Below are 21942 nucleotides of genomic sequence, written 5' to 3'. Positions count from 1 at the left end.
TTTTAAGCAGAAATTTTTAAAAAGCTGCCTTGAGAAGCATAGTGTCTTATTTTGATATTTAGAGCATATGTATATATTTTTTTAATTTTTTAACATCTTTATTGGAGTATAATTGCTTTACAATGGTGTGTTAGTTTCTGCTTTACAACAAAATGTATCAGTTATATATATACACATGTTCCCATATCTCTTCCCTCTTCCGTCTCCCTCCCTCCCACCCTCCTTATCCCTCCCCTCCAGGCGGTCACAAAGCACCGAGCTGATCTCCCTGTGCTATGTGGCTGCTTCCCACTAGCTATCTACCTTACGTTTGGTAGTGTATATATGTCCATGCCTCTCTCTCACTTTGCCATAGCTTACCCTTCCCCCTCCCCATATCCTCAAGTCCGTTCTCTAGTAGGTCTGTGTCTTTATTCCTGTCTTACCCCTAGGTTCTCCATGACATTTTTTTTTCCTTAAATTCCAAATGTATGTGTTAGCATACGGTATTTGTCTCTCTCTTTCTGACTTACTTCACTCTGTATGACAGACTCTGGGTCTGTCCACCTCATTACAATAGCTCAATTTCGTTTCTTTTTATGGCTGAGTAATATTCCATTGTGTATATGTGCCACATCTTCATTATCCATTTATCCGATAATGGACACTTAGGTTGCTTCCATGTCCTGGCTGTTGTAAATAAAGCTGCAATGAACATCGTGTTACATGACTCTTTTTGAATTATGGTTTTCTCAGGATATATGCCCAGTAGTGGGATTGCTGGGTCATATGGTAGTTCAATTTGTAGTTTTTTAAGGAACCTCCATACTGTTCTCCACAGTGGCTGTATCAATTTACATTCCCACCAACAGTGCAAGAGGGTTCCCTTTTCTCCACACCCTCTCCAGCATTTATTGTTTCTAGATTTTTTGATGATGGCCATTCTGACTGGTGTGAGATGATATCTCATTGTAGTTTTAATTTGTATTTCTCTAATGATTAGTGATGTTGAGCATTCTTTCATGAGTTTGTTGGCAGTCTGTATATCTTATTTGGAGAAATGACTATTTAGGTCTTCTGCCCATTTTTGGATTGGGTTGTTTGTTTTTTGTTATTAAGCTGCATGAGCTGCTTATAAATTTTGGAGATTAATCCTTTGTCAGTTGCTTCATTTGCAAATATTTTCTCCCATTCTGAGGGTTGTCTTTTGGTCTTGTTTATGGTTTCCTTTGCTGTACAAAAGCTTTGAAGTTTCATTAGGTCCCATTTGTTTATTTTTGTTTTTATTTCCATTTCTCTAGGAGGTGGGTTAAAAAGGATCTTGCTGTGATTTATGTCATAGAGTGTCCTGCCTATGTTTTCCTCTAAGAGTTTGATAAGAGTTTCTGGCCTTACATTTAGGTCTTTAATCCATTTTGGTCTTTAATCCATTTTGAGCTTATTTTTGTGTATGGTGTTAGGGAGTGATCTAATCTCATACTTTGACATGTACCTGTCCAGTTTTCCCAGCACCACTTATTGAAGAGGCTGTCCTTTCTCCACTGTACATTCCTGCCTCCTTTATCAGAGATAAGGTGACCATATATGCGTGGGTTTTTCTCTGGGCTTTCTATCCTGTTCCAGTGATCTATCTTTCTGTTTTTGTGCCAGTACCATACTGTCTTGATTACTGTAGCTTTGTAGTATAGTCTGAAGTCAGGGAGCCTGATTCCTCCAGCTCCGTTTTTCATTCTCAAGATTGCTTTGGCTATTCGGGGTCTTTTGTGTTTCCATACAAATTGTGAAATATTTTGTTCTATTTCTGTGAAAAATGCCAGTGGTAGTTTGATAGGGATTGCATTGAATCTGTAGATTGCTTTGGGTAATAGAGTCATTTTCACAATCTTGATTCTTCCAATCCAAGAACATGGTATATCTCTCCATCTATTTGTATCTTCTTTAATTTCTTTCATCAGTGTCTTATAATTTTCTGCATAGAGGTCTTTTGTCTCCTTAGGTAGGTTTATTGCTAGATATTTTATTCTTTTTGTTGCAATGGTAAATGGGAGTGTTTTCTTGATTTCACTTTCAGATTTTTCATCATTAGTGTATAGGAATGCCAGAGATTTCTGTGCATGAGTTTTGTATCCTGCTACTTTACCAAATTCATTGATTAGCTCTGGTAGTTTTCTGGTAGCACCTTTAGGATTCTCTATGTATAGTATCATGTCATCTGCAGAGAGTGACGGCTTTAGTTCTTCTTTTCCGATTTGGATTCCTTTTATTTCCTTTTCTTCTCTGATGGCTGTGGCTAAAACTTCCAAAATTATGTTGAATAAGAGTGGTGAGAGTGGGCAACCTTGTCTTGTTCCTGATCTTAGTGGAAATGCTTTCAGCTTTTTACCATTGAGGACGATGTTGGCTGTGGGTTTGTCATATATGGCCTTTATTATGTTGAGGAAACTTCCCTCTATGCCTACTTTCTGCAGAGTTTTTATCATAAATGGGTGTTGAATTTTGTCGAAAGCTTTCTCTGCATCTGTTGAGATGATCATATGGTTTTTCTCCTTCAGTTTGTTAATATGGTTTATCACATTGATAGATTTGCGTATATTGAAGAATCCTTGCATTCCTGGAATAAACCCCACTTGATCATGGTGTATGATCCGTTTAATGTGCTGTTGGATTCTGTTTGCTAGTGTTTTGTTGAGGATTTTTGCATCTATGTTCATCAGTGATATTGGCCTGTAGTTTTCTTTCTTTGTGACATCCTTGTCTGGTTTTGGTATCAGGGTGATGGTGGCCTCGTAGAATGAGTTTGGGAATGTTCCTCCCTCTGCTATATTTTGGAAGAGTTTGAGAAGGATAGGTGTTACCTCTTCTCTAAATGTTTGATAGAATTCGCCTGTGAAGCCATCTGGTCCTGGGCTTTTGTTTGTTGGAAAACTTTTAATCACAGTTTCAATTTCAGTGCTTGTGATTGGTCTGTTCATATTTTCTATTTCTTCCTGATTCAGTCTTGGCAGGTTGTGCATTTCTAAGAATTTGTCCATTTCTTCCAGATTGTCCATTTTATTGGCATAGAGTTGCTCGTAGTAATCTCTCATGATCCTTTGTATTTCTGCAGTGTCAGTTGTTACTTCTCCTTTTTCATTTCTAATTCTATTAATTTGAGTCTTCTCCCTTTTTGTCTTTATGAGTCTGGCTAATGGTTTATCAATTTTGTTTATCTTCTCAAAGAACCACCTTTTAGTTTTATTGATCTTTGCTATCGTTTCCTTCATTTCTTTTTCATTTATTTCTGATCTGATTTTTATGATTTCTTTTCTTCTGCTAACTTTGGGGATTTTTTGTTCTTCTTTCTCTAATTGCTTTAGGTGCAAGGTTAGGTTGTTTATTCGAGATGTTTCCTGTTTCTTAAGGTAGGATTGTATTAGAGCAATATATTATAATCTAGGCAGCAGCTATTTGTACAAAGGCAGGCATGTTGTATGCCGTAAGTCTTAAGATGGGCTAATTTATCACTTAGAGTAATAGATTTCAGGTAATTTCAGAATTAGAAGTTATAGGGATGGTCAGTGATCTTGGATTTTTGTATTATCATAATTCTTTTTTGTGCATACTTTTATTACAGCATACTTATTTATATATCCTTTTAGTCCACATGTTTGTAATTTTGAACAGCTGTGAAGTCAGTCCATTCTCTTTTGCTCTGCCATTACTTGTTTAACCACACCACCTACTGTTGAACATTTAGATTGTTTCCAGTTGCAAAAATAGTGCTGCTGGGGATATTTTGATATGTATTCTGTTGCTCTTTTTTTTTCTGTCTTCTCACAATAAAAGAAAATAGAAGTATAAGAAAAAAGTTCTAATTGTATATCTTCAGAAGAGCAATACCACAGAGCCTCAGCAATATTAACAAAAATATTATATTTCTTTTTATCATTAGGTACCGTTCCTTTTCTTATTAGTTCTAAGATTTATTATAGATGTTATAAATATATTTATTATAAACATCTCCAGCAGATCCAGTTTTTGTTACTGGCCAGTGTTCTTCCTTCTCTGTTTGTTTCTTTGCTGGAGACTGGAGTGGTGAGCCAGCTGTTGAAGAGATGCCAGTTCTGATTCATTCACAGCTGCCCTTCTTGAAGTCTCAAGGGAGGAGGGATGGTGCTAACACAGCCACCACCTTCCTCATGACTTGCCCTCCTGCTATCTGGCGACATCCACAAGTTGACAAGTGCTTACTCAGTATGTACAGTGGAGGCTGGCCCTCTGCCCAAGGTCATGGAGCACAGCGATGACATGCCAGGCTTGCTTCCTGCCACCAGATGGCTTAGAATCATCGGAAGCTGTCAGATGGAAAGTAGTAGAAGCATTAGTGAGGTTGTATTTGTTTGCCAGGGCTGCCGTAACGAGGTCCCACAAAGTGTGTGGCTTAAACAATCAGAAATGTATGGTCTCACAGTTGTGGAGGCTGGAAGTCCAAGATCTGGGTGTCAGCAGAGCTGCTTTCTTCTGAGAGCCCTGAGCCATACCTCTCCCCTAGCTTCTGGTGGTCTACTGGCAATCTCTGGCACTCCTCAGCTCGTAGACACACCACCGGATCTTTCCTATCATCCTCTCCTGACATTCTCGCTGTATATGTGTTTGTGTCCAAATTTCCCTTTTTTTATGAGCACACCAGTCATCAGGTCTCACCCTAGTGACCTCACTTTAAGTTGACTATCTCTGTACAGACTATCTCCAAATAAAGTCACTTTCTGAGGTACTGACAGTTAGGACACCAACATATCTTTTTTTTTTTTTTTGAGGGGGGGACATAATTTAACACGTAACAGAGGTCAAGAGAAATATGAGAAGTTTGGGAAGCTTTGGAGGAGGAGGTTGAATGCAGGGGACCTCGAAAGCCATTTGCAGTTGATTCACTGCTTTTTGACTAGTCCCTTGTCAGTCTGTTTCCTTGTTGACAACAGCAGCTGGGCCTTGTGGGACAGTGGTCATCAACACCCCTATAGGCAGGTTGGTCACTGCTATGAAAAGTGTGATCCTAAGTGACAAAACTAACTTAGAACAGAAGCTAGTGCTTTTTCAGAAAGGGTCATCAAGAAAACAGAACTTTTCTGTGAAGAAAAAGGAAGTGTAAGAAAAGCCCGTGCTTCCAAATTAAATCTGGAGTTGTCATTTGCTTACTTAAGTCACTTATCTTCTGTGAAGGAAGAGCATCTGGAAAGAGAATGGGTGCCCTTGCTGGAGAATTATATTTGACATCTCTAGCTTTAGCTTTGGTCTAAATTATGGTTCTTGACTTGAAAAATACTTTTAAAGCTCATGAGTTGTTATGATTAAATTGACTCAACTATGTTAGCAGGCCACGATTTTTTCTTTAAAGCTGCTTCCAGCTTTTAAGAAAATAATGTTTACACCATCCTGCTCTGTCATATCTTTTCATCGTAAACTTAGGGTGCCCTAGTTGGGTGACCTGGAAAACATGCTAACAGAAAGCTTTAGAAAGTTGGCTCTTTAAATTGACTGATCCTTGTGTCAGTATCATATTATATTGAACATATACTTTTAAAAATTTGCATAATTAGCAGCAGTAGTTACTTAAATAATTGCATTAACTTTTAGTCAAAGGTGGGGTAGAATTGTCATATAATCTTCCTCAAGGAATTCATATGTTCCAGTCAGAGAAATTGAGAAATTTTTCAGGATGCCTCTGGAATTCAGAATTAGCCAGAAAATCTTATTCTCCTTTGCAAATGGAAGAAATTCGGTCCATAGAACTTTATCGAGCCAGGTTGCCTTCCTTTGCATGAATTTGGAATTTTTTTTTTTCTTTTTTGAAGAGAAAAGAGACATAGTATTTATGGAAGGAGGTTGGGGAAGACGTTCTTGGGAGATTTGTGGTAACAGGCCAGATACTTTCAATTTTTTTTTTCCCCCCACTAAATACCATGTGCAGATCAAAAAAGGCTCAGTTGAAGTTGCTAGTTAACTTGCAAATGAATGCATACTAAATACTCTGAAATGCACCAGCTGCTGGTCCCCTCTGAGTGTGCCCTCCGGAGCACGTGTCCTTCTGTCCAGGCCCCCAGTGGAGGGGCCTGGGCAGTGCTACAGTCTATTGTGCTAAAGCCGATATGGATGAAGATTTGTGTTCTGTCCATCAGAGGAAGGCGGATCTGTCTGTGGATCCTGTCAGTCGGCAGTGCGGGTTTAAACTAAACGTTGCCTTGGTACTTTGTTCCTTTGCTTACTGATGGTGCAGTCACAGGTGTCAGGACACAGCGGCAGGAGGCAAGGACTGTGTTTACTCACTTTGGTGTCCCTGGAATCCGGAAAAGTACCTGGATTTGGATAACTCGTTTGTTGGATGTCACGGCAGTGAAGGAAGAAAACCCCACCCATTATCCATATGCAAAGGAAAACACAGTTCAGAGGGTGAGATGTCTACAGGGGCTCTGAGGCAGCTAAACGTCCATCACTAACTGAATCAGCCCTGCTGCTGCTGGTCATGATTAGTCAGCGTCTGCTTCTGCTGCTGAAACGGATGAGCCCCCGTAAGTCAGCTATTCGGAGACAAAAAAGATTCAGTGACATTTATTTAAATAGAAATTATCCGTTAGTGATGCATTTTTACCTTAGTAATGATTGAGTAGAAAAGTTAAGTGTTCTTGAATAAATGTGTTGTCACAACAGGGACTGGTCAAAATACATCAAATACATTTTTAAATTACTTTTTCAGTTCAGCAGAGAATGGTTGGCTGGAGAGCGACTGTGCCACCTTGGCTGGTGTGTGACTGACGTTACTGAGCTCTGTGTTTTGTGCTTGCAGCTGAAGCCCGGGACAGCTCCTGCCTCCGAGAAGCTCAAAACACAGAACCCTAGAGAGAGAGAGGCAATTGTCCTGTTATGCCATAGTTCACAAGAAAGGCATCTACACAGTGCTGAGGGTGCAGTGATTCACTCTTCAGATGCCTGAGGGAGTCACTGAGTGCTTAAGCTGATCTTTGAAGGAGTAAGATTTTTAGGAGTGGGTAGGGTAGGATTAAGGGGAAGGAACAGTATTCTAGGAGGAGGGATTAACATCTGCAAAGGTGCAGGGGTAAGAGAAACTGGGACCATCTCCTATATGGAGGGGGTCCAGAAAACTCGTTCCCTCTTCATTTATCACACTTACGCGGCGAAGGTTCAGTATACACAGATTGTGTTTTTTCGGGCCTCTAGTAAACCTCAGTTGACCTATTTATTGACCTGTTTTGGTAAATTAAAAGTTTCAACTGCAACAACAGGGATGATTCCAGAATCTAGCCAAGCATCAGACCAGTGGGGGGGGAACCATTTAAAAATACAGGTTCCCAGCACATTTGCCCCAGAAATTCTAATTCAGGGGCAAATGTGCTGGAGCAGCCTTGGAGGACCCTAGGAGGATGACTCTTAACATTTCCCCTGGTGGCTTTATGATTCCTTAGCCACTCATTACATATTACCAGAAATAAAATTTTTATGAAAAGTAGGCCTATTTATCAAAATGAAAACTTAGAAGAATGACATTGTTTTACATTTTCGAAGCTTTCTTTGACATCTGAGTTAATAGAAGACATTCAGTTTGTTGCAACGTCACACACTGTGTAGCAGCTGGAAAACTGCATTGTATACAACCGAGAGAATGAAAGTGAAAAAAGTAAATACTGCCTTAATATTACTGTGAAAATGGTTTTGACCTTGCAGATACCCCAGTAGACTCTTGGGGTCCCCCAGGCACACTATGTCTTAAGGCCATCCAGCAGACCACCCATCACTCCCCTCGCCACCCCCCATCACACACACACACAAGCTTCCCCGGACACCTAGCTACCACCTTGACTCCTCAAAATAAGGAATCTGACAAGATCACTACAGTGTCCTGTTCTATAAATTACTCTGTTTGAAGCAGACTTTAAATGAACATAAAGAAGGCAGCTAAGTATTTGTTGAATAAATAAATGTTAAATATTTATGTACTGTGTACCTTTAATCAGCTGATAAGATTAGATGCCTTTGCAGCCAACCATTTAGAAAATCTGATTATTTTCAAATAAATTAATATTTGGAAGCTAAAAGTTCTAACTAAGGATAGCACTGGATCATGGTTATTGAGCTCTGACTCCAGAAAGCTGTCTGAATTCCAGCCCCAGTACTTAAAACAGGGATCATGGGCAAGTGACAGAAGCCCTCAGAGCCTCAGTTTCTTCATCAGAAAGTGAGAATAACAGCAGTAAAGGTTCACGATCCCTTATATTTATTTCCGAAATTCAGACACCTCTAAAAATGGAAATTTTCTTTGAAATTTCACTGAACAGGCAAACCTGACCTGAATTCCTTTGGTAGGAAAAGCTCACCTGAATGTACTTGAAGCTCTCTTCATTTGTTTTACCTGATCGGACTATTTGTGTATTTTCCTGCAGAAATTAGTATATTTGATTATGGAGTACTTTGTAGACCTTGATTAGTCTGTGTATTATGAATGTTTCATAGTTAAGTCAGATAGGCACTGAATTCCAAAACACATCTGCCCCAAGGACTTCAGATGAGAGACTTAGGATGGGTCTTACCACGTCAGGATTAAATGGGCTAATGTATACCTATAATGTCTAGAACATTGCCTAGTACCTAGCACCGTATTAGGTTTTGTTAAATAAGTAAGGTGATATTTCCATACAGACTGCCAACAAACCCATGAAAGAATGCTCGACATCACTAATCATTAGAGAAATGCAAATCAAAACTATAATGAGCTATCACCTCACACCAGTCAGAATGGCCATCATCAAAAAATCTAGAAACAATAAATGCTGGAGAGTGTGTGGAGAAAAGGGAACACTCTTGCCCTGCTGGTGGGAATGTGAATTGGTTCAGCCGCTATGGAGAAAAGTATGGAGGTTCCTTAAAAAACTACAAATTGAACTACCATATGACCCAGCAATCCCACTACTGGGCATATACCCTGAGAAAACCATAATTCAAAAAGAGTCATGTACCAAAATGTTCACTGCAGCTCTATTTACAATAGCCCGGAGATGGAAACAACCTAAGCGTCCGTCATAGGATGAATCGATAAAGATATATATATAGATATATACATAAAGATATATATATAGATATATACATAAAGATATATACAATGGAATATTACTCAGCCATAAAAAGAAACAAAACTGAGCTATTTGTAATGAGGTGGATGGACCCAGAGTCTGTCATACAGAGTGAAGTAAGTCAGAAAGAGAAAAACAAATACTGTATGCTAACACACATATATATGGAATCTAAAAAAAAGAAAAAAAATGGGTATGAAGAACCTAGGGGCAGGACAGGAATAAAGAGACAGATGTAGAGAATGGACTTGAGGACGTGGGGAGGGGGAAGGGTAAGCTCAGACGAAGTGAGAGAGTGGCATGGACTTATATATTCACTACCAAATGTAAAATAGATATAGCTAGTGGGAAGTAGCCGCATAGCACAGGGAGATCAGCTCGGTGCTTTGTGACCGCCTAGAGGGGTGGGAGGGAGACGCAAGAGGGAGGAGATATGGGGATATATGTATATGTATAGCTGATTAACTTTGTTATAAAGCAGACACTAACACACCATTGTAAAGCAATTATACTACAATAAAGATGTTAAAAAAAAATAGGGTGATATTTCCAAATAAGTGTGGAAACCCCTGAATAGGAAAGAAAGCTCTTCTTATTTTACTAACATTTCCACATCAATGAAAGATGAGTTTTTGTTTTCTTTTTTCCTCTTGAGTTGGGCAATAGGAAAAAAAAAAGAAAAGTGCTATTTTCCTGCTTTGTATCAGGGAAAATAGTAACTTTGGTGGCAGTGTACATTCCTTGTTATTTGGAAATTGAAGGCACTTTAGAATTTGTGATTCTTTTCATTTTTATTGAGCACCTACTATGTGCCTGGAAAGCTGGATACTAGGGCTACATAAGGGAATAAGCCCAAGTCTGTCCGCAGTCACCCATAGTCTAATGGGAGATAAATAGTTGAGAGCCAGTGGTCATGCCAAATACTCGGTTTTAAAAGAATTAACCCGGCAATGCCTTCTAATTTAGGATTGCCAAATAAAATACAGGACTCACAATTAGTTTGAGGTGCAGGTGAACAACGATTAACTCTTTAGTAGAATTATGTACCAAATATTGCACGGGACATACCTACACCAGATGCAGTGTTTGTCCTACGCAGTATTTGGGACACACTTAGAACCAAAAAATTATTTATCGTTTATCTGAAATTCACATTTAAGGACACTCTGTATTTTCATTTGCTAAATCTGGCAACCCTAACTACGGTCCTGGGCTATTTTCAACCATATTGGCAAGCTCTGAGTAGGAAATAGATATTGCACTCATATTGGGTAATTGAGTTTTTAAAAGACTATTTATAGAGGTATGGGCAGGGTTAAAGGACACTAAGGAGGACGAAACAGCCGGGGCTGGAAGCAGTTACTACCCCCAGGTCCCAGAGGGGCAAGAAGGAAAGAAACAGAGAGGGCCGCTGACAGGCACCATGGCCATCCCAGGGTGAGATGCGTTCCACCAGCGCAGACCCAGTAGGAAGGAAATTGGCAAAAAAAAAACAAACCCAAAACTTTATTCTGCTCCCTCCCGACTTCACTCTGCTCCTGTCCTGCAATCTTGGGAGTGCCCCTGCCCTCACTAGAGGCCAGGAGGCCAGGGGGCCGGCACTCCATACCCAGGTGGGTAGGGGATGGGCCTATGGAGGTAAGTTAATTCATTCCGATGTGTATCTGATTAAGATACCCTTGCATCAGAACACATCCTTTGCTACGACAGTGATAAGCCAGGGGGAAAGAAGGTGGGGAGGGACAGAAAGGAAAAACGAAAAGGAAGAACAGAGTGACAGTCTGCAATTTGAAGGTCAAGGAAAAGGTGAATCAGCACCATGAATGATTTTAATCAAAGGTAATTTTGTTTCCGCCAAATAGGTTCTTTTTCCGCTCTTTGGAGTAACCACCTCGATTTCCTGTATCAACTTAATGGCTAGAACCAGGGCCCTTGGGCCCTCATATTATGCCGGCACGTGTACGACCCTGGAAGGCAGCACCGCCTTAACGTGTGGTCCTTGCTGCCTCCCTGGGCTCGCCCCCGCCCGACCTTCATCCTCCATCAGGCAGGAGGGCACAGTCCCAGATGAGTCCAGGCCCCTGCGCTGCTCACCACGCTCTTGTCTCCATTCGCCCAGGGCCAGGCCTGTGGTGCTTGGCCCAATCCTCCCACCAGACAGCTTTCAGTTTGCTGATGCAAATGGTTTGTAACATGGCGATACTAACTAGCCAGCTGGTGAAGGCTGAGGTAACAAGAATGTGTGAACCACTGGGCGCGGCTGGGCTCCTTCGTCAGGGCTTTCTCAGCAAAGGCTAGGTCACCCCCCGGAGATGGGTTCTGGAATGGATGGGGCACTTTCAGGTTACGCCCAGGTGTCGACCAGGGTTGGCTGAAGATCAGTGTCGGCGCACTGGGCGTGGTCCTGCGCAGGGCTTCAAAGCGCGCTGCAGACCTTCTGCTCCCGTCTGTGCTGAGCGCTGAGTTCCCTCCTTTCTCTGGATTACAGTTTCCCAGGCAAGGCTTGCAGCAGACCCAGCAACAGCAGCAGACGGCCGCTCTGGTGCGGCAGCTCCAGAAGCAGCTTTCCAGTAAGTACCCTCCGTCAGGAACAGATGGCCCCCAGGACGTGAAAAACAAGCCAGTGAGCAAAACACAGGTGGCAGCTCCTCAAAAACTGTCTTCCTTGGTGCTGTTCTCGTGTTCATTTTAAGTCCAGGCCGTTCTCATTTTGTTGGTGTTGGTCTGAATGCTTCTTTTCCGGGAAAGCCCCAGTCTTTTCCTTGAGTTCAGCGAGGATGTTTTCCTGTTGCTTCTCTTCGAATCTGGGAATATTTCTTTCCAGCTGGGGGCCCGGTGGGACGGCAGGTGCTTTTCTGATAAAGCTAGATGGCCCAGAGAGCAACTCGGCTGATACCCTCCAGTGTACGATGGGACGGGATAGGTGCCCCCCTGCCCCCAAGACTCGGATATGGAGAGGCCAGCACCAGACCTGTCCCCTGGTCACTAGGGCCGTGGCTGCTCTTACCACGGCACCACCCTGCCCTTCCTGATAGCGGCTAAGAGAAATCCAGACCTGGAACGTGGCAGGCGGCATCGCAGGACAGTGTTTCTCCCCAGTTCATCTTGCTGCCGTGCTGGCGTGCTACCTTTCTAGAGCGCATGCCGACAGCCCATTTCATCGGACCTCATCCCAGTGCCAGCAGCCTGCTCCCATGAATCCAGTCGCCCTGCGCTGGAGTCACGGGGTGGGCAAACTCTTTTAGAAGTGGGAGCGAGGCCCCTGTGATGCAGAGAATATTGGCCTGGAAGTCAGGAGACCTGAATTCTGCTGCCGACTCTGTCACCGTTATCTGGGTCACGCAGTGTTTCGTCCATACAGCAAGCAGGGAGACTAGCAATTTCTCGATTCTGTGCTTCTGAGGTACAGAGCGATGAGCAGCGAGTTCTGAAGGCAGTGGTGTGGCTCTGGTGGAAGATGGTAGGGAACAGGGTCAGTTTATGACTGAGAGGGAGGGGCAGCTTGGCTCTAGTCTTAATCTCCTGCCTGCTGCTGTCCGTGTGTTTTCCTGGGCAGAGGGAACACCTCTCTTATGCCCTGTGTCTCTCCGAGGGCATAACCAAGGTCTGTTGTTGTTGTCCTTGTTGTTGTTTTCCTTTAAAAATATTTCCCTCAGTTAAGTCACGTCAGTCTTTTCCAAGAACTGTTCAGTCGGTGTGGTCTGTTAAACACACGTGTGGTTAAAATTTCACTGTGTTTCATCAGCTTCAGAGTTCACATTTTTAATTTTTTTATATTTGGCTGCACTGGGCCTTCACTGCTGCACGCGGGGCTTCTCTAGCTGCGGCGAGCGGGGGCTACTCTTCGTTGTGGTGCACGGGCTCTAGGCGCGCAGGCTTCAGTAGTTGTGGCGCACGGGCTTAGTTGCTCCGCGGCATGTGGGATCTTCCCGGACCGGGGCTCAAACCCGTGTTCCCTGCACTGGCAGGCGGATTCTTAACCACTGTGCCACCAGGGAAGTCCCCAGAGTTCATATTTTTGCATGGCTAAAGAGAGAATATAATTTTAAGGTAGAGACAACATGTTATATTTTAATTTTTTTTTCTAGTGATTGGAGGTATGTACCTACGATTTTTATGGAGTAGCGCCTATCTGGGGAGCATACTCTTGGTTCCTATTTCCAAGGGCTCACAGAATGCAGGTTTTTTTGTTGTTGTTTTTTTTTGCGGGGGGCGGGGGTTGCCATCATTTCTGGAGCACTTTCTTGGACCAGTGAATTTTTGGCCAGCATTTCTGGAGCACTTTCTTGGACCCATGACTTTACATGTATTCACTTGATTTCCTAAACCACCTCGTGGGCCGAGGTATTATTGCTCTTCCCGTGTTACAGATGAGGAAACAACTAAGAACAGGGACATTTTCCCGTTTGCCCAAGGTTACTCGGCTAGCAGCTGGGACTAAAACTCAGACTGTCTCCTTCCAGAGCCCACCTCTTAACCACAACATATAGTCTGATGCCTGACATGAGCAGTGATGCCGGCCTCCTTTGTTGAATAAGGGCAACTAAGCTGAGCTGCCCACTGCACAGCTCCAGCCGGCTGCATTTCTGCCATAATCCGTGTGAATGGGGCCTTTGGATTTGAATAGTCCCACCAGAGTTGTGCAGGCAGTAGCTATTTCTAAGCCTGTGTCATTGTTTTGAACCTACTCACTGTTCTTTATTTGTCCAGGTGTGCACATAGACACACGTGCACAGGCACACCCTCGCGTCACACACACAGCCTCTCTCTCCCATGCATACACTCTTGCACGGTTCTCTCTGATGTATCTATCCATGGCCATTTGCAGAAAATTGCCCCTTTCAAGCTACTTCCCTCTCACCTATTATAACATCAGTGTTAAAGTAGAATCTCTGATGTGCTTTTATGAAGTTTCCAGATCTTTTCATGTTTTATGATACTTACAGTCCTTTTTTCTGTTAGTATTGAGATGTTTGTTAGCTCAGGGATACAGACTTTTGACGGGCCAATGACCTTCCCAAGACCTCTTGCTGGCCGTTGTGGGACTCTGATGTAGAGGTGGCCCCTCTGCAGAATGAATCGAGCAGTGGTATTAAGACCTTGGCCGCACAGGTGTCTGGGCTAGTGTTATACTTCCTGACCAGTCAGTCTGCTTTCAGTGCCAGCCTCAGGAATAGAGGAACAGTGACAAGAGCGTGCCACCGATCTGTGGCATAATTTTGCGTCTGCAATTTTATTGGATTTTCTTTTTCTCATTAGGTAACCAGCCACAGCAAGGAGTGACGCCCTACGGGCATCCTTCCCACTTCTGAGTCTGGAAGAGGACAAAGACATGAAGTTTTTTGTTTGCACTGAAAAATAGAAAATCACATTTAATGCATTAGTCACCTTTAGAAATGTCCCTTTGTTCTTTCATTTCTTTGGCGTTTTCCTATATTTTACGCTACATTTCATACAAAGGCGTTTAAACAAAATGTAAAGGAAAAGGTGTGGTTTGGGTTTGTTTCATTCAATTAGAAAGTAGGTTTAAAAATGTGGATCATGTGGGCCTACGCCAGGAAGAGTTTGGTAGCAGACCTTTTGAAATTGGTGCTTTTATTGAATCTCGTAGTTATAGAAAGAATGGATTATGGTGGATTTTAAATATTTATGTACTCATTAATGATGAAGTTTGGTTTTTGGGGTTTTTTTTTTGTTTTGGGTTTTTTTTTTGCACACTGTGCCGGACCAAACTACTGATTTGAAAGGCATGTCAGATCTTGACAGGAAAGCGACCCATTTATTCTGCATTCACCTTTGGTGGCAAAATGGACATTTATTTGCATCGCTCTAATTTGAAATGTTTGTAATTTCTTAAGCACTTTATGAACTTTGTTCTTATTTATGTAGGATTTTTCTTTGCTTTTGTTGTGGTCAAAAGGTGCTGAAACAGATTGTTGCTTAGTACTTAAACTTCTTAGACCAAGAACTTAAACCAAGGCTTCTGTGAGAGCCACCCTAAGGTACGTGGAAGCCTGTTAGAAGTAGCTGTACTACTAAATTTGTTTTCAGTGGCGAGATCATTGACCAGAGTCTTTGTGAAGGTACAACATGTAAATTCTAAAGGCCGGAACGAACCACAGTGGAATTGTTCCAATTATTTGCCAGATTTGGCAAAAATGACTCTGTCCAGTTTTGGTTCTCCTGAACCTTATGCCAACTTGAGAAAAAAATCTCGCAGCTGGCCTGAGATTCCACAGTGCTCAAACTTGACATGGTTTCCAGAGAATCTGGCCCCCAAGTCGAGGGGGGCTCTGGTTTTCCTAAGAGATGTATTTGCTGTTTATTTTGTATGGTAAGTATTTGCTATTTTGAATTTAACTATTAATGTTGGTGTCTGTCTTGGTTGTGTATTGCATATACTGTATTTATAAATTGGTGCAAAAAGCACAAGTAAAGTAAATTATACATCAAATTTATTATAAAGAAATAGTAACTATTTTAACTTTGTTCAAGTATGTGGTAATTTGCTCCTATTAGAGTGAAAAATACAGTAAATTATTATCAGTTTGTGTAACTTAAGAGTATTCCATATAATATTTTTTTAGATTTAGATGCATAAAATTTTGAATGTGAAAATTGCAGGGCATTTTAACACATGTGGGGGATATTTTCCCATGTTCTGTGTTAATTCACTTTCTTTTGCCATGTGAATTTACATGTAACATAGTCGAGCATACTGTGAATAGATTCGTCTATAATGAGCAAACCATGTAGAAGTACTTTTTTTAAATGTAGCTGGTACAACTTTAGTAGATCATTTCCTTTGCAAATCATTATATAAATAATTTATATCTTCCCAGGTGAGTTACTCATTGCAAAATTTGACTCATGCAAATGACCTCAAATACGTGTCCGCTTACTTTGCTGTGGCAGCATCCATGTGAACTGCTTTGTACACTGTGAAACGATTTCGCTCCAGCCCGCTCATTTCATGTTTACTCTGGGCTGGAAAAGACTTTGCCAAAACATTAAAGACCATTCTTTTCACTAAATTAACATGTTCTATCTGCTTTCAGAAGATGAATCTTGACATTTCAGCTGGTTTTGTATATCAGGGTTTTTCTTTTGGTTTTTGGTTTTTTTCCCTCTTGAGAGTCATACTTAGAGCTCATGAAGTTATTTTTTCTTCAAAGTAATCTGTCATATAATGACTGCCTTGGCAAAACAACTGAAATGTGAATGTCATGCCTAGTGTGTACCAGTCATGTTCTGTCCTGATTGTTGTTTTACTTCTTCTCAAGAATTACGGGTGTTTAAAATGCCACTTTTCAGTTTGAACCATATATATTTGTAGCTCAGTATTGCAAACAGAAGTAAGACTGTTTCAAGAATGAGTGTTATAATTGCATAGCATTTGTATGCACTTTATATTTTGCAGAAGTTAGTGAAATTATTAATCATTTTGCACTTGAAAGCTGTGGGACATAGCTTTTTGTTGCTGTCGTCTCCTTTTTTTTTCCGGTGGGAAAGCTAAGATATGGTAAGGCCCTATAATTCGACGATTCTACAGAGAGTTGAGGAAAAACCTAGAACTGGTTTTCCCCTGTGTCCTATACAGAGAGAAACTGGAATTTTCAATCTATTCTTATCATATTTCCTCCCATTTAATCCTCTCTCCTGAGAGTTTTCTTTTTCTTTTTTAGAATATGCATTGATTTGTCTTGAAATGATCACAAAGGAAAGCCCTGTCCTTCGGCAGAACCTGGTAATTTGCTTGGTGAGACAAAGAGGAAATTATCTTAGGATAAGATGGAGACCCCAGTTCCCCTTAAAGACTTTGAAATAGAATGGAGTTGGACATAAGAAGCCCTTAGATATGCCTGTTTACATAGTAGGCTTCTTCCTAGTAGGGTTACATTTGTCCTCTTTTTTTTAATTCCTCTTGGTCCGGAAGTAGAATGAGATCACTGTTAGAACGAGTAGCCCTTGACCGCTTATGGCCACAGGATACCAACATCAAAGAACGTAGGAATCAGGTCACCTCTTTAGGTGGGGCAAGCTGAAAGTTGGTGTGATGAAAACAAAATGAAGTGAGTCCCCCCCCCACCCCCATCTCAACTGATTGACAGGGAAAAATGTAGTTCTCGGTTTTGTGTGCTGAGCTATCTGAGCAAGACCTATGGCATTTTCTTCTTTTTCATTTATTAAGTCTCCTATAAGTCTTCTTAAATAATAAGCAAGTATTTGAATAGATGCTGGAGAAATTACACTGGAAAATCCTAGCCTCTAGAGTTAGAAAAGCTGAATCATATTGTCCCTTAAATTAATTCAGGTTGAATTAAGCATGTAATATAAATAAATTCAGTGAATTACAAAAAGCAACATTTTGTATAGGGTTGATCAAATTTTAACTACAGTGAAACTCCATTATATGTATTCGGTCTAGATTTTCCCAAACATTTCCCTGTCACGAAGGATTATTACCTTATAGAATAGACGCTCATAGAGCAATGATTCCTCCTAAGAAAATTTTTCCTTATAAACAAACAGTTCCAAACCAGGGGTGCCTGAGCTAGATTTTGAAGTTATAAAGAAGTTTGTGTATTTTAAAAACTTTTTAATGGTTTTATTTGGGATAGATGTAATCAACCCCCTTTTCACGTTTTATGATGTGCAGGTGTTAAGTTGCTTTCTTACAAGTGGAAATTCAGCCTGCATTTATTTTTAAATGCAGTTATTAAAACTTTTTTTTCTATTCCCCATCAGTGAAAATTTTCAGTGCACAAAATGGTGAATCATAAAACAGTTCAGCGCTTATTTTCTGTGGGTTTTAGTAAAATATTTATAAACTGACCACAGTATTTATACATCAGGATGGCAAATTTACATCGACCGCAAATTTAATCATCTTTTCCATTGTGTCTGTCCTCAGCGCCATGCTTGTAACATTGATTAATAGAAGGTGGACACTAGGCAAATGGTAATGAAAGGAAAAAAGTCCATTCTTTAATGAAGAATTCAGGTACATTATCCACTTGTTATTTTATGGTCGATCGTTTTCTCTTAATGTTCATTGTTATTTGTTGGCAAAATAAAAGTGCCTTAAGTTAAAAGTTTGTTTTGAGATCCATTATAAAAAAAATCAGTATCAGTTCATAATGCATTTATTTACAAGTCCTTTTTTTTGCATGTCTATTATAAATTTAATATTGTAAGTGTATTCAAATTCATTTACATGCCTATGGCTGCCTTTGATTAAACTTCTTCCAAAAAGTAAATTCTGTCCAGATGTTGACTTTGTTCAGGTAGTTTTATTTTCTGTCAGATTACTTGGATGTAAGTTGTTGCGTAATCACTTCCAAGTGGATTCTTTGCTGTGCATCTGTATATCCCAGAATCTGAGGTTTGAGGATTCTGAATGACTAGGGTACCTTGTGGGTGAAAACGTTGAATTCCACGTGTCCTCCCTTCGTGTGCCCCTGAGAACAGGGAGTGGTCAGGCATCTCCCATGTGATTTCTGGCTTGGGGACTCCCAGGGCCACACAGCGGAGCTGAACAGCCACGCCTGTCCTTGCGAGGACGTTCCTGGGTAGGCGATTTGTAATTCGGGGAGGGTAGGCCACAACCATTACTGGAACAGTAATCAGTGCATGGCCAATACTGTTTTGAGCCTTACAAACGTAGCTTCCTCTGTCGTAAGCTGTTGCCTCTTTGATGACCAAGGTGCCGTTTTCATGCAGTATGTATTTTCCACTGATCTGAGGCCCGTCTATTACGTAACCACTTGGCACAGTCCATTTGATACGTGGCTTAGGGCTTCCATCAGAGACACAGTGCAACGATAGAGTGTCTCCACTGATACTGTAAACTGTTCCTCGCGCATAAGTGACAATCACTGGCTTTTGGCCAATTTCTAATACAATTAATTTCTCAATATAGCCAACTTTATTTCTTGCTGCACACCGATATTTTCCTGTATCGTCCCGGGTCATTTTAGAAATGATAAAAGAGCCGTTACTTGCTATTAGATACTGAGAATTGTTTTGTCCATTGGGAAATTGTGTGCCATTTGGTAAAATCCAGATTATTTCAGGTGGTGGGTTTCCATCAACAGAGCAATTCAATGCTGTGGACTTTCCAAGCTGGGCAATGGTTTTTTCATTATGTGGATTTCTGAATGTCGGTCTTCTCAGCATTTCCAGGACTTCTAACTGTACCACCAGCACACTCTCTCCTCCTTCATTCCGAGCCACACAGGTAAAATTGGCTGCATCTGAAAGCCTCACATTCCTGATTTCCAGGGTTCCATTTTTATAGACTGTGATTCTGCTTCCGTAGTACGGAACTGTGAGGAAAATATTGTCTGGCATGATCCACATGATGTGAGGAGACGGCGTCCCTGCGGCTCTGCAGTCGAAGTGTTTTTTGGAATGCCTCACCGCCGTGGCTTTAATGGTGCTTTTATCTGCATACAGACCATTGATTAATGGAGGTTTGGAGACAACGTCCAGTTTGTACATTTTGGTGTCATCCCCACTGGGATTTCGTGCCACACATACGTACTCTCCGGAATCGAGCAGTTTCACTCTGTTGATAGACAAAGACCCGTTGGCATGAAATGCGTACCTGTCCTTAGAGAATGAAACCATGTCGTTGGAAGGCAGCAACCAAAATACTTTTGGCTTGGGTTCCCCAGTGACCTCACAGTCAAGCACAGCTGTGTCTCCAGCCTTGACTCTCGCGTTGGTCTTGTAACCCTGCCGGATCCGTGGGGCGGCTGTTATGACTGTTAGGTGGACTTTCATTTCATCCTTCCCTAGAGTGTTCTGGGCATGGCAAGTGTAATCTCCTTCCTCTGCCGTCCCGACTCTGTTGAAGTATAAGGTTCCATTGTCGAAGAGGGTGAACCTCCTGGTGCCGTGGCCACTGTCGTCGGCCTGCATGGCGTTATTTATCATCGTCCCATCAGGCAGACTCCAGGATATCTCGGGCACTGGTGAGCCGGAAGCCATGCAATCGACTTGGAAGTCTTTCCCGTGAAAAACCTGCCTTTTAAAATGTTGCTTGTGGTCAATTTTGGCAGGTTTCCGTCTTAGGCTGACGTGCATCAGGGTCAGATCGTCCCCCATCTTGTTTCTCGCCACACACAAGTAGTCTCCACCGTCTTTTTCTGTCACTGATCCAATAAACAGGGATCCATTTGGGTAGACTTGGATGCGGCTGCCCATTCTGAGGAAAGAAGAGACGGATTGAGTATGCAGGTACTAACAAGGGGTGGAAGACTGACTTACTTACACAGGATTAGCTTTATGGACATTTTCTTAAACTGTTGCAATGGAATTAAAATCACTGTCTTTTAAGCTATTCTGAAAGATGAAATTAGCTGCACAGATATGATTTAGTGCAGACAAGCACTATGTCTTAGATGGACTTCAAATGAATCTCCTCTGCATTTCAATTAACAAGAATTTTCATGGTGACGAGAATATTAGAAATACCAGTTTCCTAGACCCATGACGGTCTTGACCACTTTACACATCAAATGATCATTTTGTGATATACGTCAGTAAAGAACAACTTTCATACAAATTTACTTGCTCAGAAAAGATACCAGGTTTTCCTTTTTAAAGAGATATTAGTAATCAGTTATTTGGTTAGAAAATGAGTTTTACTTTTTTTTATAAAGAGAGAAAATGCCAAGGTAAGACACATTAGAAGCTTACTAAAGCATCCGTCTCTGCAGGCAGCTGTACCGTGACTCTGGTCTCTCTCTGCATTATGTTGAACTCCGTGAAGACCATTTTTCTCTCTGAAGCCACTACACAGCCTGCTATTACCACACTGAACCATCAGGTGGCAGATCTTTCCTGGTAAAACCAAATCTAGTTTTTCAAAAAGACCAGTGGAAACTGAGTAACTGCTAAAAACGCAATCAAAAACACCCATAGGTGGAAATCTCCGTACAAGTTTTTCTTCCAAGTTCTTTGGCAACATGAGCTAAGCAGGTGGGAGAAACGAGAGAGAAAAGCGTGGATGGCCTTTCATAGCATAACTGCTAAGCCAGTCAAACAGCCTCAAGTCATTTTTTACCTTCAAGAAAACATACCATAAGTAGGAAGAGTATTTGTTGTAGGACAACTTACAAGTGCTGATATTCTTTTTTTTTTTTTTTTCCCTCAAGCCTGGAAAGAACTTGTCTTGAATATAAACCAAAGGAAGGTCATCATAATGGATGCACTTAGAAAAAGGAATGGAAACTACAAGGGTCTTTGCATTCATTTTTTAATCTTTAGGTAGTTCCCCACTATACAGCCAAAAAAAAAAAAAAGATACTTAGACAGACGTAGTAACTTGCCCTTTTCACCATGCTACACTGCCACCTGCTATCATTCTTTCCTAATGCTTTCTAAGAGCTCTGTTTCTCAAACTCGGGTGCACATTAAAATCATTTGTATAAAATAGTGCTGTTGCCTGGGTCCCACCTCCAGAATTTCTGACTTAATTGGTGTGGAATGTGACCTTGGCCTCAGGACTCAGTTTTCCAAATGACTCTCATGTGCAGCAAAGTCTAAGAACCACTGCTCTAAATCTTTGTATTTAATGCAGTTCCCTCATTACCTGCATTGGAATTACATGGGGTCTAATTTAAGATGCATATTTCCTGGTTTCACTGTTCAGAGATTCTGATCCAATAGATCTAGCCAGGGATCCGGGAACCCAGTGTTTGACAAACTTCCCGGGTGACTTTATGAACATTAAAGTTTGCGAAACAGTCTCAAATTTGAGTGTGCGCTGTAATCATCTGGACAGCTTTTAAGGACACAGATTGCATGTCAAAACACAGAATCGGACTCAAGTTCT

At 41.3% G+C, this 21942-nt stretch overlaps 2 protein-coding genes across 7 annotated transcripts in view; one reads left to right on the top strand and one right to left on the bottom strand.

Moving 5' to 3' along the window:
* MED12L (mediator complex subunit 12L) overlaps nt 1-16132 on the top strand; it is a 329485-nt gene extending 313353 nt beyond the window's left edge. For all 5 annotated transcript variants that reach the window (XM_067737493.1, XM_067737492.1, XM_067737490.1 and 2 more), the window contains 2 exons: nt 11587-11668; nt 14358-16132. In XM_067737493.1, the coding sequence (XP_067593594.1) occupies nt 11587-11668; nt 14358-14410 (135 nt within the window). In that variant the 3' untranslated portion in view covers nt 14411-16132. The remainder of the gene's footprint in view (nt 1-11586; nt 11669-14357) is intronic.
* A 1771-nt stretch (nt 16133-17903) lies between these two features.
* Nucleotides 17904-21942, bottom strand: part of IGSF10 (immunoglobulin superfamily member 10) — a 41260-nt gene continuing 37221 nt past the window's right edge. For both annotated transcript variants that reach the window (XM_067737487.1, XM_067737486.1), the window contains exon 7: nt 17904-20310. In XM_067737487.1, the coding sequence (XP_067593588.1) occupies nt 18402-20310 (1909 nt within the window). In that variant the 3' untranslated portion in view covers nt 17904-18401. The remainder of the gene's footprint in view (nt 20311-21942) is intronic.

This window comes from Pseudorca crassidens, chromosome 5 (genome assembly GCF_039906515.1).
Source record: "Pseudorca crassidens isolate mPseCra1 chromosome 5, mPseCra1.hap1, whole genome shotgun sequence".
NCBI lineage: Eukaryota > Metazoa > Chordata > Mammalia > Artiodactyla > Delphinidae > Pseudorca > Pseudorca crassidens.
The sequence above is the reverse complement of the archived record's forward strand: the minus strand, read 5'-3'. Positions and strand labels throughout refer to the sequence as shown.